At 42.0% G+C, this 17,934-nt stretch overlaps 1 protein-coding gene across 1 annotated transcript in view; it reads left to right on the top strand.

The window, feature by feature from the left end:
• LOC139614562 (immunoglobulin superfamily member 11-like) overlaps positions 1-17,934 on the top strand; it is a 63,724-nt gene that overhangs the window by 37,558 nt on the left and 8,232 nt on the right. Inside the window, exons 2-3 of the mRNA XM_071471912.1 lie at positions 9,824-9,987; positions 17,718-17,925. Of these exons, the coding sequence (XP_071328013.1) occupies positions 9,949-9,987; positions 17,718-17,925 (247 nt within the window). The 5' untranslated portion in view covers positions 9,824-9,948. The remainder of the gene's footprint in view (positions 1-9,823; positions 9,988-17,717; positions 17,926-17,934) is intronic.

Genomic DNA, 17,934 nt, shown 5'->3' with positions numbered 1-17,934 from the left:
GAGTCAGCTGAGAGCAGCTGTCCACGGGAAGATCACAAACCTTTGTGACACTGGGGGGCAAAAAAGTTCAGGGCAAGTGTGTGTGTGTGTGTGTGTGTGTGTGTGTGTGTGCGTGCGTGCGTGCGTGTGTGTGTGTGTGTGTGTGTGTGAGACAGCTGGTGAAATGCAGCCATTGGGTTCTTGGTCCTTACAAATATAGCACAAGTTTTACAAGCCTGAGCTTACATATTAGTGTGAGCCTTTTTTGTAGCAAACTACAGGTTATATTCAATGGAGAAAATATACTAAATATATACTATATATTAATATATTAAATATAATATTATATAAAATATTTAATAATGGCATTACACAAATAGCCAAATAAATCTATATAACTGCTCTAAGTAATAAAAACATCATATATTCATTTATCGTATATTTATCTGTTTTTCCCCAGACACTAGGCCCCTACTATTCAAATCTTACATTGTACACTGTTCTATGCTATATAGCTGGAACTGTATGTATTGTATTAAAAACACAGATAATATTTACACACCCCCACTGATCCAGGATCAGCTTAGTCACATTTGAGGTCAGACAAACAACAACAACGTGAGTGTGGAGCAGAGATACATATATAACATAGAACAGAGAACATCACTATCAGGAAAAGAAGAAAGGTTTATAAAAACAGTTATAATAGTATATGTCCAGCTTTAATGTTCCATTAAACCCATTTTTACCAGTACTTCTCTCAACTTTGTGTCTGTTTTCTTAAACCAATTAAAAATATCTGAAATCAGCTGTAGTACAGGACTTTGCCCCCACCACAGCCTCAGTCTCACTGTGTCTCCTCTCTCTTATAGTAAACATGAAGTGGCACTGAGTTTAGCGAGGGTTCATCCTGAAGGTGAGCCCCACAGGGACTCAAACAGACGATAAATCTTTACAGGCCCTTATCGCGGGAGAACTTTACTGACCAAACCACCCGCGGACGCGCTGCTGCTCCCAGGTGGGCCAGCCAGGGTTGGTGGGCTTAAAATCACTGTCTTCATTTGGAGAGCTACTGTAAAGAGAGAGAGGAAGACCAAGCGAGAGAGAGGGAGAGATCAAACCAGACAGAATGAGTGGGAAAGGAAACAAAGAAAAGAACAAAGACGGGTAAGTTGCTGCTGAGAGAGAGAGAGAGCAATCTCTACCTACAAGCCAATTAGTAACTAAGGGCCATCATACAAGGTTACCTTAGGCTAAATGCTAGTTCCAGGAATAGTCTTCTAGTATTATCTGCTAGCTGGTGCTGTGAGGCTCTGGCTGGCTGACTGAGAAGCTTAGACTGTATTTGTGTTAACCTGTGCCGTGCAGACAGTGGAGAGAGTGCCAGGAGTCTGGCCTTACCTGCAGACCTGCGGGACAGTGAGGCCATCCACAACACAACAGTGTCAGGGCCCAGCAACATCTGCAGAACACTTTAAGATAAGTTTTTAGGGGAAATATACATTTCCAAACCTGTCCACAATGGAGTTTCTTGGATGTATTTAAGGGTAAAAGACCTAATGCAATTTATGCAGTAATAACGTCTGTGTTAACTTAAGGCACTTCATTGTGGGGGTGCTGCAATTTTTACGCCCTTGATCTTGCTAACTCTCACCTCTACACCTACATGCCAGATGTGTGTGATGCCCTTTGCTGCTTCATTTGGATGTCTTTGGCAGAACCAGGCCATTGTCACCCTGTGAAAAGGGACTTGAGAGTGGCAGCTTCCAAATAGCAAAACCGAGCCCCTTGCCAATCATGTCATCTTACTGGCAGATCAGTATGCTTGCCAGGATGTTGGATTTACGTACAGACACTGTGACAGGTTTGCCAAACATGCAAGTCTGCCAGGGAGTGGAGTGACTACACACAGAGACGGTATGAACGCTGCGAGGTGGCTGGTGGCTGACAAGAACAGAGTGTGTTTCTTTGGGGAAATCCAGGTCTCGTTCCTCAGCTGTCATTTAAAACAACATACAGGGCAGCATGTGCTGGCAACTTCCAAAACAGCATGATATTTTTTTTTTTTTAGTATGCAGCATGACCACGGATGGCAGTAGTGTTTTAGATTAGAGCTGTATATTTGTGATTAGTGTACTCCACTGAAGTTGGTACTTGATGTTTTTTGGACATTGTGTGTGTGTGTGTGTGTGTGTGTGTGTGTGTAGTTGCGTCCAGGGCTGCATGTGCAGAGCCATCTGTTTGCTGCTTTAGCAGTAGTCTTCCAGTGCTCAGGCTTATCTGTGCACGAGGGCAGTGGCCTACTTCAACCTTCTGCATGTTCAGTGCACACAGCCGAGCACACTAGTTTGATCACCCGTCAGCTTGTCCACAATAACTCTCCCTCTGTTCATTTGCATTAGCAATTAATGTTGGGCTTGTGACTCATAAAAGAAGATATTCCTCCTCACAAAGTTACACATTCCAAAATGATATAAATTTTCTACTTTCTAGCAGTAATTTGCGACACTTCCAATAACGTTTCTATGTTGCATTGTGCATCACATAATATTTGCTGCACAGTTTCAGTTGCATCCTTGCATACATGTTTTTTTGTTATAAAATGTATTAACATAGCAACTGTGTTTGGACAATATTGCAAGTTTGAGTTCTGGATGGTAGGCTAATCACACATAAACAAGCAGCCAGCTGCATCATCTCAAACAGGCTGCCTCATGAGGAGCCAGTGGGGATGTGCTGCTGCTCATGTGTACAGCATATGACCAGACTAAGACGTGTACAGTATATGATTTATGTAACGTAAATAAGATCAACATCTGGTTTGCCACCATGCTTTTATCCTGGTTATCTGATATAGTTGCAGTGCAGTGCAGAGTAATCTAGTTAAGGTTTAGCTAAAATGAAAATGAACTCAAACACAATTTGACAGACTCTCCATTCGTGGTTATGAGACTGTAAGTGAGGTTGTAAGCAAATAGAGTGACCAGTGCTGGGCTATGACGCCTTGCATTTATGGGAGTAGTGCATTAGGAGTGCAATAAGCTGGACTAGTCGGAGTCAGTACAGTATTAAGCTATGTAGGCTAGTCAGTGGGCCGTGTTTGGGAGTTGGCTGTGGCTAATAGGTCAACTAGGATGGGCAGGGCAGGGGATGAGGGGGAGGATGAGCAAGAGATTTTTGAGGCTCTTTCACTGGATGAGGGTTTGCTGGATGGGCTGAAGAGGGAAAAGTGGAGGAAAGGAAAGAAAAGGAAAGGCAACTGACATCATCATCTAAGTTTCCTTTGACTCACCACAATATCTCAGTGTGTGTGACTTAATACAAATAAGAGGAAACAAATTAGTTTAGCCTGGGAAAGTACCACGTCTTTTATATCACTTGATATCACTTTATTTACCAACTTGTTGCAAGTACACCATAATTTTGCATTATTCTCATCAGTATTTTTGATAATGCAATTATAAAAAGATATGCACAACCTTTGAAGTAGGACGGTTCATGCAGGCAGAGGCTTTTTTCAGCTTTAGTTCACCCGGTTCTGTAGTCAACAGTGTTTGTGCTTGTCTGTACACAGTAGACAGGATCAACATTTGCTTCAATGTGAAATATGAATGAGGACCTTTTATAATGTGACCCTCTATGGACTATGGTCATAAACAGGCCTGTCCTAAAGGTTAAGTTTGTTTACTCTGACGTGTAACATCCTCTTGCAGACTTATATAGAGAAAGTGAGTGTAAGTTTATTACCATAAGATGTAGCTTGAGTGCTCAACCAAAAGATTATTTGTAACATTATATGTTATATGTAGCACAAACAGGAAGATAGGCAGCATAGTTTGTTTCACACGCTTAAAGGAATAGATTTACATTTTGTAAAACGCGCTCATTCCTTTTCTTGTCAAAAGTTAGTTGACAAGATTGATACAACTCTCAAATCTGGCCTGTAAACATGCAGCAGAATACAGCAACATGCAGCTCGCAGCCAGTTAGCTTTGCATAAATAACGGAAAGAGCAGGAAACAGCTAGCAAGGCTCTGCCCAAAATTAATAAAATCTACTCACCAGCACCTCAGAAAACTCATTAACTCACACATTGTTTCTTGTTCAATTTGTACAAAAACTGAAATGTGAAAGTGACAAATTGTGGCCTTGTTCAGGCGCAGTGACTTCCTGTGGAGACTCTACTGAGTGGTTGTGCCCAGCCAAGAGACTTTCTAGCGTATCAGCCCCCGTAAAACGACTTGTTGTCTTTACACTTCTTTTTTTGTTTTGATTAAACAAAGGCGATATGGAATGTAGGTGGATTTTTTTCACCTTTGGAGAGAGGTGGGCAAGCTTTTTACCCGCTGCCAGTTTTTATGCTAACCTGAGCTAACTGTCTCTTGGCTATAGCTCCATGCTTAACGGATAGATGTGAGAGTGATAACAGTCTTCTCATTGAACCCTCCCACAGTGTCTGTTCCGTTAAAACCCTTTAAAATCGAAGTGTGCCATACTACTCAGAAAACATTAGAAAGGATCTTAGTCAAACACCATTACAGCTAACAAAGCACATACAGACACTAAACACCCTTTCAGGATGAAAATTGAGTTGGTCTGTGACTTTATTTTTGCCTCAGCAGCGCTTTGAGCATGGTGCTTGATGAGTTGCTATTGAGCAGCTGGGTACACAACTATGCCACCTGAGTTTCACACGGATGTCTTTGCTCGCTTGTTGGTTCACCTTGGTGCCTCACAGGCAGTGGGTCAGCTATATACACGAACACAGCTCATCATGAAGCCCCCGGGTCCTTAGCAAGAGAATGGAACACGGAGCTCCATTTGTGTGTGGGCACAGGTGTGGGTGCACATGAATCCATGCGTAGGTGTGTTTGTCTTTAATTTCATGGTATTATTTTTCCTTTTTTTTTTTTTCTCCCTGCAGCCGATTCTCTCCCAGTGTTGACTTGAAGAACTAAAGCAATCACAATTGGCATTAGAGTCAGCAAAGAAATTCTAAAAGGATGCAGATTAAACATGAAATGTGATCAGAGCTGCCAACTGTCACGCCTGAAGCAGGAGATACATGATTTCGCTCCCTCTCACTCTTCTCCACTCACTTCTCACGCTGAGAGAAAATGCAGCTGACAAAAGGTGCATGTCACACATGAAAATGACCGACGGTGATATTTTTAACATTGCTTTCTGGCTTGAATATAGCATTGATACTGGAGGTCTTGAATAATGAGAGCTATGGTAATTGGGTGTCAATTTGAGCTCAGAGTTGAAGAGTTCAGACATTCTTAGAAGAGGAAACTTAGTGTCAGAAAAAGATGATTTATTTTACTTCTACCTATGTATTAATGTGTGTCCTGATGTCCTTCCTAAGTCAGACTTTTACCACCATCATCAATCATCCCACTTATATGTGTGTGTGTGTGTGTGTGTCCCAGCCCACCCAATGAAGCTGTGCCAGAGGCTCATCACATCACAGCATCAGGGGCATCTGTTTGAAACAGAAATAAAAGTAAAGCCTATGAATAAAAGAGCCCCATGAATAAAAAACACAGGATGCAAATGACTTGCCAAGCAGGGACTGTGTGTGTGTGTGTGTGTGTGTGTGTGCGTGCGTGTGTGTGTGTGTGCGGGCGTGTGTGTGTGAGTGAGAGAGGGCATGAGTGTGAGAGTGAGTGAGAGAGTGGAAGTGTTGTATTCACCCGGCATTTGTTCTCCTGTTCTCCATCTCATCATGGTTGCACTGAGTGAGTGAACACACACACACACACACACACACACACACACACACACACAGACTTCCATACTCTCTGAGGTGTATGGTTTTCTCATACATTAATCAACAGTAGTTTTGACACTTTTGACACTCGAATGAGGAGGCAGGGCAGTTTTATCGGAGCCACGCTGTTGGTTCTCTCCTGCACTCCACCAGAACTGCTAGCACTGCCTGGGGTCACTTTGTCAATTAGGCCTCTCTGGAAACAACAGCATTGCTCCCTCTTTCTTTTATCCTCCCCCTTTTGTCTTTTTTTCTGATTTGTTTCTTCCTCTCTGCCCCCCCCCCCCCCCCCCCCCCCTTCTCATGGTGCATCTTCTCTTTTCCTGCTCGTCTATGACTCCTCAAACTTTCTTCCACCGCTTTACTACTCTCTTGTCTTTCACTCATCTCTACTATGTCCTTTTACTTCCTCCCTAATTTTTTTGTCATCACTTTGTCCTTTCTACTCCTCAAAACTCACCTTCCATGTTGAGCAGCCTATCATTTGTCTCTCGTCTATGATTAATTGTCAGTGAAGTCCTTTTAATGAAAATGGCATCATAAGCTAGCAGAGTAGTGTATCAAAGTAGAATGTGAAAACTTCCCTTTTTAACTGTAACATAGTTGATTTTAATGAGATTTACATAGTTAATCCATGTCAGATAGTGTTCATCGCTCATCATTTGAAATGATTAAACAAATATATAGAACGTAGTACTTACACCAAGGTCTCGTGTTGCACTGAAGCTTTAGTGATGTCGCTCACTTGTAAGTCGCTTTGGATAAAAGCATCTGTTTAATGAGTAAATGTAATGATGTTTTTATTTTGCACAAAAATTCTCTCTACTTTTGTCACTTCATTATCAGCAGAGATGATAGGTGGCTGCCAATAAGAAAAAAACTGTTTCCCATCTACCTCTTCAGACTATCCATTCATAGACAGGCAGTGCCAATCTTACCTTGGCAATGTTTCCAAAACCACCTTCTGTTTGTGAATATGTGAAGCTCAGTGAAACCAACCAGTTATCTAAATTTTGCAAATTGCATCAACAGTGAAGTGTTAAATGTGCTATTTTGCTATACTTAGATAGCTGTCAAACAGTCAAAATGTTGTTGATTTATTTCATATGTCAGTCTGGTCAGTGGGCCTGTTGACTTGAAGTTTTATTCAGTAGGACTTGACTAAATTATCTGTAAGTATTTATCAAAATATCCCACATTATTGTAATAAAGGGGACAGTGCAGGCTTTATCTACTACAGGTTTACATAACTTTGGGCAGTCGATGGTCGGCATCAGGGAGAGCGAGCATTGTGAGTTTTTGCTCTTTTCTGTCAGTCAGACTGGTCTGGGTTCTGCTGAGCTGTGCCTCGGGGTAGCTCAGGGCTAAAAGTGAGTTTGTTGACAGAAAAATGGAGAGACTTGGATGGTAAACCCGGTGAGATGGACAGCTCATTCGCATTACACCTTTGCGCTTAAGCTGGGGGATATGAAGAAGACTGCACAACCCTGGGCTACACTCAGCCTTGGGCAAGAATAATAAAGAAACATGTTAGGAAGGAGCAACACGGGAAAATAAAGTAGCAACTGCTGTAACAAAACCTGGCCTGACTTTGATACTATTTCCCAAAAGCAGTGGCTCCTTTTTCTTTGTAACGTCACTACATCATATTTTATCATACATTTATCTGGGTGGCCATATTTGACAGTGAGTGGCTCACCATTCATCCCTCACATATAAAACCCTCTACAGTTTGTGTTGTGGAAGAGCAGTTGTCTTACTGGACATGCTTCAGGAGCAGAGTTGAAGAGCTGGTGCAAAGCTTTAGCAGAAGTGTGTGCAATAATGAGGCAATGCCAGGCAATGCCTCAGTGTAGTTGGGGGCTTTTACATGTGTCCCTAAAGGGCTACCATACATGTCACCAATGACATACACTGATGGGTTTCATTATGTGTGCATGGTAGTGGGTGGTATGTGTTTGTGAGTCAAGAGGGCATGTGTGCATATGTGCATGCTGTATGTGTGCATATGTTTGCTTGTGTGTGTGTGTGTGTTTGTGTGTGTGTGTGTTTTTGTGTGTGTGTGTGTGTGTTGGTGTTCGTCTTTGGTCTTGGGAGCTTACAGGCTCTGTGCGCTGAGGTTTCCTAATCCAGTGTTTTGAAATGAGCCCTCCAGCTGTTGTGGGGTTGAGAGACTGCTGCCTTGGAGCAGGCTTACAGATGATAAGATGCTCCTTCTATCTTCATTCCTCCAGGCCTCTTTCTTTCTTTCTTTCTTTCTTTCTTTCTTTCTTTCTTTCTTTCTTTCTAAATCACCACATTTAATATCTGTGTGGCCATAGCATAAACACTTAGGCTGATCTCATGCTGTCAGTACAATCACACATTCTAACCTTTTATATGAACTTCCTCCTCCTCTTTGCTGTTAATCCTCCAATAAGAACATACAGAAGATTGATTCTGTGCAGGAAGTGAACATTGTGTACACAAAGGATAGAAGACAATCAGATTAGAGTAGTGACCTAAGAGTTTCTTATTTATTGCGTTTATACTGATGGTCTGAGATTGTACATGTCATAAAGGGGCAATGGAAGCTCATTAGCTGCAGTGTGACGTATGTGCTGCTTAACAGGAAGTCTTATTATTAAAAAATCAAGTTACAGTGAGGATCTGCTACTTTAAATGATATATATTGACATTCCAGTGGAATATAACACCTTTAAGAGAAATTGCTTGCATAATTTAAAAGTCTTCATGAATATATCTCTCATAAACCATAACTGAGCAGAGCAGTTCAATCGCTGCCTATCTCCCTTTGTGCCGGCAGTGAGTCTGCAGGGCGTGTGGTGTCTGCCAGCAGAAGGGGAAGCGTAGGAAGTCCAGCAGGTTTCAGACAGACAGAGAGGGAGCAACAGGCAGTCTGTCAGCTACAATGTGATGGTGATATGCAAAAACCCACATTCGGCAGAAATTAATTCTGGAATTTGTAGCAGATGGAAAATAAAGTAGAAATGATACAGATAACTTGGTAATACATACGCATATTTTGTTGTGCAAGGTGGGCATTGCTTGCACTTGACATGTGGGTTGACTCTACATACCACACTCATGACATGCTAGTCGTTTCTGTGATTGGCTTATGGCAAGCTCATCATCTTACATTATCACTAACAAGGACGATTCACAGGACATGATCAATTATCTGTAATCGTATCACTGCCATCATCCTCCACACCATGTTTAGATAAGATTACTTCCCACTGGGGTTTTTGGACATGGATACATGCTTGCGGGGGAGATCTAACTTAATTTAGGCTGTAATGTCTTTAGCTGGTCTAGAAATAGGATGGAGCATGTACATATTTGTCTCTGTGGGTCTGTTATGGCTGACAGCTCGGTCCAGATGAGGAAAGCAGCTCCTTGGTCCCTTAGTTTGAGATGGTAAACATTTGTCGCACTAGAGAACATGCATGGTTGTTTAGCACACTGCATGAGCACAGGAAGCAGGAAGTAGTATTCAGAATAACCATTACTATCCCCACTTGTCATGTTCATTTTGTATGTATTGATACAGGCTGTGTTCCCATGAAAGCAGCAAGAGGCAAGTTGTTTTAGGAAATGAATAACTCAAGAGACAGCCGATCTTGTTTCTCCATATAAGTATTACATATTTCATGTGATCCTTCACAGTGTGGTCTAGATGTTTGTTTAGCTGCTGAGAGCATTTCAAAAGAGGAGCTCGGTTCAGATATTGTGTTTGTTTTGCCATATGAAGATGAAAAGGCAGCGCAGGACGCTGTGAGAGATTAAACATGACTTTTTGCTTTTAAAAATATATTTAGGCATTACATGGCAGAGGTTTCGCTGATTATTACTTGTATTTATAGACCCGCTTCTTTTCTACGATCTAGCTTCTCTTACAAATGGCAAAGATTTGTAGCAGAGACTGTACAAAATGCATCTGTTAGGCCCTGTGAAGGCTACATTTAGATGCCTGCTCTGCTCTCTCTGTTCTCTTTTTTCATTTGTTCACACCTCCTGCTGTAGTTGCTTATCTACAAGACCCTAATCACTGCCTCCTTCCTCCTGCAGTGTGTGTGCGGGCACTGGATGTGACGGTGTCCCAGAGCAGCATCCAGGTGGCCCGCGGCCAAGCCGCCGTCCTGCCCTGCTCCTTCACCACCAGTGCTGCCCTCAACAACCTCAACATCATCTGGATGGTGATACCGCTGTCCAATGCCAACCAGCCGGAACAGGTACAGTTCACATCACATATGCACTCACAGTGACAGAGCAGTCCATTGGTTTTTCCCAGCAAGACAGCAGACAGAGTCGGTGCTGGGTTAAAGAGGTGGACCCGGCAGATATAGTGCTGCACAACACTTTGATAAGAGTATTGATGTGATGGTTGTAATTATGCAGAAGTTCGGAATGTGAGTCAGTAAACAGGCAGAGCTGCTCTGCACTGTTTTGAGACACACTGAGAGGTCTACTGCTACTGTGCTACCAGATGTCTGAATCTAACTTCTGTTCTAATGCACCATTACTGTATATGCATCATGTGGATGGCCTCACTGCTTCCCAACACCAACCTTTCAGTCGAAGCAGGTACACATACTTTACTCTTGATCTGTACTAAGGTGTGCTCAGATGCAGTGCAAAGAGAATGTCAGAGGTTGCACAAATGCATAGAGAGTCTTTGGAACAATCCAGCTACAGGCGAATAGACACAGAATGAGGTAAGTGACCCAAATTAAGATGAAAACACATTTGTTCTAGTTTAAAAACTTGGCAATTGAGAAATTAGCACAATGCATCCACAGAGAGGATCTTTGGGGCTTGAGGGACCTCCAGGACAGTTACATGACAGTGATGGCTCTTGCTCATGGTGATAATCACTGAAGAAAACCCATGCTAGAATGCTATATATATATTAGCACATGCCTGCCAAGCGTGCAGTGGCTGTTTGTGTAGAATTACAGACTGCAAATCAATTTTGTGCAAACGCAAAGACATAAAATTTCTCTTTCTGGTGCATCTGAACGCACCTTTAAGGTATAAGTTATAGATATTAGATAACATAACCATAGTAATATAGACATTGTAGTAAGCTTAAGGTGTTTCCATAGTCTAGATAACTCTATCACTTTCCAAGCTCTGTTTCAGCCTGCAGGCCTTCAAATGTCACGTGGCACTTATCTAGCTTTAAAACAAAGCTCATTTTACTGTTCTTAATATTATTTGGGAAAACTGGTGGCAGTTTAATTTGCACACAAAAACACAGCATGATTATGACTGTAGTTATGTCTTATTGGCACTAATTTTGTCTCACTGGCTTCTCACCGTTGTCCCTTCCTGGCCTGCTACTCTTATTTATTTGCTGTTTTCCTCTCACCTTCCCTTCTTCCCTCTCTCTCTCTCTCTCTCTCTCTCGCTCTCCCTCTCTCCCACACTCTTCCACCCCCCTTGCGGACTTCTGTGATTCCATTTGAGTTGTTTAACATGCAGCTGCAGGCCGTACAAGCTCACCTGCCTCCCTTCACTTTGAACTCCGGTGCTGGTCGGCCGTCCAAATAATACAATCATCTTCTGCACTAATTATCTCACGCCCACGACAGGCTCTAGATCGCAGCTGTTCTCACCACACACACATACACACACACACACGAACGCACACACCAGGACACAAACACACATACACACAGACAAACTGGCATTAGACAGACTGCTGGTCCAAATGCAGTGCAGCTCCCCATGCATACATGCAGGGCTTGTATATACAGTATATATTTACTGGCTTCACACATACAGGCATGCAAAGTGCACAATAAGTTTGACAACACAGATGCATATTTCTACACATTCAGAAATGCACATGTCACAATATAGTGCTCTCATGTTCACACCTGTGGATAAAGGCTAACACTGTTGTCTTCACACATAAAGAAACTACATACAATGAACACAGTCGTGTGCAGTGTAGGCACTTACTCATGGATGAGTGTATGTGACTTTTAGTCGCCAGGCAATGATGGGAAGTGATATATGTAAAAGGCTGCATCACATTTGTTGTGTTGTCATGCTCTACCTCGTGTATGGCATCACATATGCCATACACATGGTAAGGTCTATACACACATATACCTGGGAACACTAGGTACTTTTGCAGAGATGCACAAACACAAGTTTTCAAGTGTGGAAATTGAAATTCACACACACATACACACACACACACACACACATACCATGCAATAATGCACACACGGTGTGAATACTCACACAGAAACTAATATTGTGTGAACTACAGCTCTGCCATCAGGTTGTGTGCGTGAAATTGGTGAGCTGTCTAAAAAGTGAGTGAAGAAATAGAGTGCTGCGTGGGGCGACAGTACAAGTACAAGGTCATTTTAGAGGAAGAGAATGTCATAAATGATTACAGCTGATGCTAAAAGCCATTAAGAATTACTGAACAGAGCTCTGTACACTTCCACACTCTCACAACCTGTGTTAGCACTTTAGTTTTTGTGCCTCGGACCAGTCGGAGCTCTTTCTGCTCACATTTGAATTCCATGTTTTGATGGGACTGTGATAAACGATGCAGCTTATTTAACGCTGTCAGAAGATGAATCCTGTTGTATATTTATGCTTGATGCTTGACTTGCCATGTTGTTTAAGACCTCATCCTGTGCTTTAAGGCCTGAAGCCTATATGGCTGGTTCCACACAGTATAGACTATAGAACTCAATGAGTCAAGTATAAGCTTCATATATTTTTGTTTATGAGTGGAGGCAGCGTGCCACCCTGGTGCATCTGGAGTCTGTTTAAGAAAAAATTACAAAAGACAAATGATACAGTAATTTTTTTAAGAAAACAGTTAAAGTTAATTATTCTTATTTTTGTTTATTTATTTTTATTTATTTTTATTTTATTTATTTTTATTATAATTTATTAATTTAGTGGATCAAATGGCTACATGTGAAGTGGAAGGACTGACTTCTGGTGTTGAACCCGCAGAGAATTACAACAAGTCCTCCAACCTAAGAAACCATGGTTTGGTAAGGTTTAGGCTCAAAATCTTCCTGGTTTTGGGTAAAAATAAGTGCATTGTTAAGGTTAGAGGACGTTCGTCACCATGGTTACAATGATAAACACAAGGTTAAACTTGTGCAATGGTCATTGATAAAAGAAACAACACAGACGGGGCACATACAGCGCTCTCCCATGTGACGGTCCATCATCCACAAACTCCTTCTTTATGGCTCTTTATACTTGGTCACCTGACTTCCTCCGTTGCTCTTTCTACAGCTGCAAACCATGACATGTAACTATAAGTGCTGATAGGCTCAACTTTGCTGTTCTGGTCCAATGTCACTGCTCTCATGGCGTCTTTTATTGGCTGCGTTAGGCAGATGTTCTCAGTGAAAAAGCTCCACAAACCAACTCTACACTACAGCAGACAGACAAAGTGAGCAACTAGCTGGTTAACCCAATGGATCGTTTAGCAGCTAAACAGCCTCAGGAGTTTGTGGAAACAACACCAGACTCAGAGGAGAATGAAAATTGAACTTGCATTAACCAGCTGGCCAAACACACAACTCCAGTTGAATGCTGATGTTGCTTTGTATCTGCTGGATGTATAAGTAAGCAAATGTTTCCGAACATATTCAGTACACCACCTTATATATAATAATGGTCTGGTAATGAAAATAATCCTCTATGCAGGATGTCAAACTTAGATGACTGACTTAGATGTTAGCATGAATCGTATTACCAACTCAGAAACTTACAATAAACAATAATTCCAATATGACATAAACACATCAGAATCCCTGTTACAGCTTCTTCTGCTGTTGTAACCAAATTGTAAAAAAAAAAAAAAAAAAGCTCACAGGAGTGTATGTGTGTGTTTGTGTGTGTGTCCAAATTCACGTGCTGTTTTTTGTGTATGTAATCTGTGATCAAATGTCCTGACCTCTTTCCTCTGGGCTGCTAGGTGTGAGATAATCCAGATAAACACACACACACACACACACACACACAAACTAGACAATGGTTTTATGTATCCGGGCTGTTGTTTATCCTCTTTAAACTGTTTGCTGGATATTGGTGTTATTTATACTCTAATAAAAACTCCAGGTTCACTCTTCTCTCTCACCACCTGTGAAACTAATTCCAAAAACTGATTTTGTAGTTGCAATTATTAAAATACTTGATGTATCAAAAATGTATATGCAGCTCTTTGGAGAGTGCTCTTCACTTGTACGCCTGGTAGTTTAATATTGTCAGTGCCTGCAAGCCTTTAAAATCCAATTTTACCATGTACTAGTTGATGAGAGAAAGTTGTTGAAAAAAGTTATATCACTTCAGGACTGACGAAAACTTTTTGCAATGTCATTTCTGAATTATTTTCAGCCTGAAAAATAAAATAAATATGTTTACATCAGTTCCTGGAGAGGAAAGTTTTTTTTTTTTTTAAAAACTCAAATAGTAAAAAGTGCACAGTTTGAGTGAAATGAAGCTCTAGTAAAATTGAGGTCATAGAGAATCTGTGGTGCAGAAATGATGTTAATCTGTAATTGAGAACATCTGTCATAGTATTTTAGATGATCAGATTCTGATCCTTATCTGAACCAAGCAATCTGCCAGCAGATGGATAAAATAGACATTGCATTCATATACCCTCAACATTCAACTCTTTTACCCCGTTCGACCCCGTCTAAACAATTTCTGCTGGATGCATCGAAAGAAAATGAACAAGGACTAATTTCAGACAAACTCAAAATGACATGTTTGTTGTCTGTGGCTGAGAAGACTGAGAAGAGGTTAAACTGTGTGATACAGCACTGAAGAATTATACTCTTATTTGCTTGCCTACCTCCAGGGACATCAGAAGTCAGTGGATGAGCATTGTCATTTTCACCAGTGGGGTTTTTCAGTTAATTCAATGTAATTATGCTTTTAAGACACATTTTCAGTGTCTTTCATGGTCTCTTGGATGTGATCATATGACAGCCTAACAAAAGGATGCAGTGTGTTTCAGCAGCTGACTTAAAATTTTTAGTTGCTGGCTCTCCTTTCTACCCTTCCCCCTAACACCTACCCCTGCCTTGCACACTGGACTTAGAACTACATGAAGACCTGTTATCAGACTCATCCATGGACATGTTTCGTTGGTATTGGATACCTTGCAGTACCTATTGTTATATTTTGTGTTTCTATAAACTTTATCCTTATTCCTTTTTCCCACCCGTGGCTCCTATTTCACCTCTGGCTGCCTGAGGAAATGGAATTTCTCTTTGAATTAATCTCCTGTGGGCTCTTCCATTTTTTTTTCCTTATGTATTGAAACAAAGGGTATTTTTATTTATTACCCCTGCATCCTTGAATGCATCTCGAGGAAAACAGAAACATAGCACCTGGCTGGTCAGTCTAAACATTTTTTGTATGCTTTGGAAAGAAGCAGAATAGTAACATCAGGTACAGTAAACATTATTTCCGTTATGCTCAACATGTCTCAGAGGATAGATAGAGATAACAGTGGCAGCTTACAGTCAGTAAATTGTTGGGAGGCTGGATGGGTTTAGAGATTTATTCAGGCTTTATTGAGGCGATGGCAATGTCCCTCGTGTCTGGGGCCAATGGGGCCCTTGGGGTCAGTCAGAAGTAGGCTACAGTCATGAGACTGGTAGAGTGACAGAAAATATCTTAAGGTTTACTGTGTGCATCCAATCATGGCTCACACTTACAGGGTGGAGCGCAGAGCAAGAGAAGACCCGGGACATAGCTCAGTGAGAGAGGATGCTTGTGCTGTAGTGTGTGTGTAGGATTTTAGGATGGAGAGGATACAGCAGTGTTTTACCGCTGGGTGAGCAGTGGGGCATCCAGCTAGTCCAGCTAGAGTTCTTCAGGCCATCCGCCATCTGAGTGCCAGCCATGACCTCTTTTCTCCCTGCATACAACTACAAAGCCAACCAGGTCACACGAGAGGATGAGGTGATTTTCTCACGCACACACACACACACACACATAGATGTGGTTCAGCGCAGTGGACACACAGTGTGTGGAAAAATAGGTGGAATGTGGCACAAATAAGCTAGGAATTACACACAAAGTAAGCAATACAGTCCAGTCCAATACAGTCACCATATGTTCTAGGTTTCTTCCTTTATTTTTTTTTTTATTGCCGACATTTAAAACCCACAGGAACCCAGAAATATTCACAGAAAAAAAAAACAAACAAAAAAAAACAAACAAAAAGCAGGGACAGGTGTAAGATACGGCACAGGTTAGGGCCTCCTTTAATCCTCTGCTCATTCATGCACACACGCAACCACACACCACAATGTTGAGGCCGATTGATTGGATCACTTTCACAGAGCATGCAGATTATACTGTCAGGTCATCAGGAGTGTAGAGTCAGGTCAAAGCAGCGCTGTCTGTAAGGGAGGGGAACAGAGTGGTAGGCAGACAGAAAACTGGAAGAAGATTTGATGGTCCACGCACAAAAGTGGACACACAAAATTTAAGTGAAGCCACACACTTATTAGCCCGAGAAACATTTACTATGGCAGAACAATCACACACAATCACACGCACACTACTGAATGCTCATGCACTCCTTGGAGTCAGTCTACACTGAGACACTAATACACACACACACACACACACACACACACACACACAGGAGATGCAGTTGCAGACTCTCATCACAGCTGAGGAGCTGCCTATTCATCTGCACATAAGAGGACAAAGCGAGCGGACCGCGTTCAGGAAATTGCAGCCGAGCAATTTACAACAGTTAAGCAGTGGTGGAGGACACAGTCACATACACACTCCTGCACTTTAATCAGAACTATCACACAGACACACACACACACACACACACATAAACGTGCACACACACACTGGTGCTAGTTGTTTCCCTGCCTGGGTCTTTGAACAGTTCAATGAGGGCTCTTTTCACCAAAGTGAATAGCCCCTCTGATTCGCCTCTGTGCTTTGTGTGTGTGTGTGCGTGCGTGCATGCGTGTGAGTCAGTGCACGTGTGTGTGTGTGTGTGAGTGCCAGACTTGTGTGTGTGCATACCATGCGTTTATGTGTGTCCTCTTCATCTTTTGTGTGGGCCCAGCTGAGGGGTGAGAGCTGTTTTGCATGTGGCTCGGCCTCACAAACGAGCTGCTCAGCCCAAGGTTGAAGCCTGAGGGAAGCTTTTCAACAAAACTGATCCCTCATTGCTCCTTAATTTGGATCAGAGACAAGCTCACCTCAACCTGGAGGCATGAATTTATCTGTACAAGTGTCTTCTCACTGTGATCATTTGGTTGAATATCTAGCTGGATTGGATCCCATGTGCAGAACACTGCCCGCGATGCTCCTCCTGGATTCATCAGATTGCAGTTTATATATTTCCAAGATAAAATGTTTTCAATTATGCATGCCATTTAGTGGAAGCTTTTATCTGAAGAGCCTTATGGTACCATGAAAGCATACTTTTAGTATGTACTCCTTACCCTAGAATTTACCCACTGAGCTAGAAGGAGCACTTTCAAATAAAAGGTTTTTTGGTTTGTCTGTCTGTTTGTTTGTTTGATTTTTTTTCTCAGGACATAAAAGTCTTTTCACTCCTATTACTCTTTCCACTGTCAAGCTATTTTAGAGCCTCTTAGTAGAACTAGATCTCCCTCTAGTGAGAGATATTTGTAATAGGACACTAAAGGAAATGTTCAGGAATCATGTTCATGTACAGAACCAATAACAAAAAGCACTGAGTTCTTACAACTATATTAATAACCATAAGATTGATTAAAAATGTTTACCCCCCCCCCCCCCTACATTCTTTTCCCTTTTCACCAATGTCTCTTTCTGCCATCCTCCCTTGTTTCACCAATACATTTCCTTCAACGGTCTCCTTTCTCTCCATCTCCCACTTTCTGTTTCTCTCTTTTTCCTTCCTTCCCCCTCCCCTCCCTGTAACATCCCAATCCAGGTGATAATTTACCAGGGCGGCCAGGTGTTCAGCCTCGCCAACCACCTCAATGGTCGTGTGGGCTTCGTGGCCACTATGCCAAGTACAAGTGCCTCCATCTTCATCAACAACACCCAGCTGTCCGACACTGGGACCTACCAGTGCCTGGTCAACAACCTCCCAGACAGAGGGGGGCGCAACATCGGCGTCATTGGGCTCACTGTGTTGGGTAACTAAC

Source organism: Trachinotus anak, unplaced genomic scaffold (genome assembly GCF_046630095.1).
Source record: "Trachinotus anak isolate AG129_WGS33_773 ecotype Australia unplaced genomic scaffold, CSIRO_AGI_Tana_v1 ptg000034l, whole genome shotgun sequence".
Taxonomy (NCBI): Eukaryota; Metazoa; Chordata; class Actinopteri; order Carangiformes; family Carangidae; genus Trachinotus; species Trachinotus anak.
Note: the sequence above shows the minus strand (reverse complement) of the source record. Positions and strands in the feature narration are given on the sequence as shown.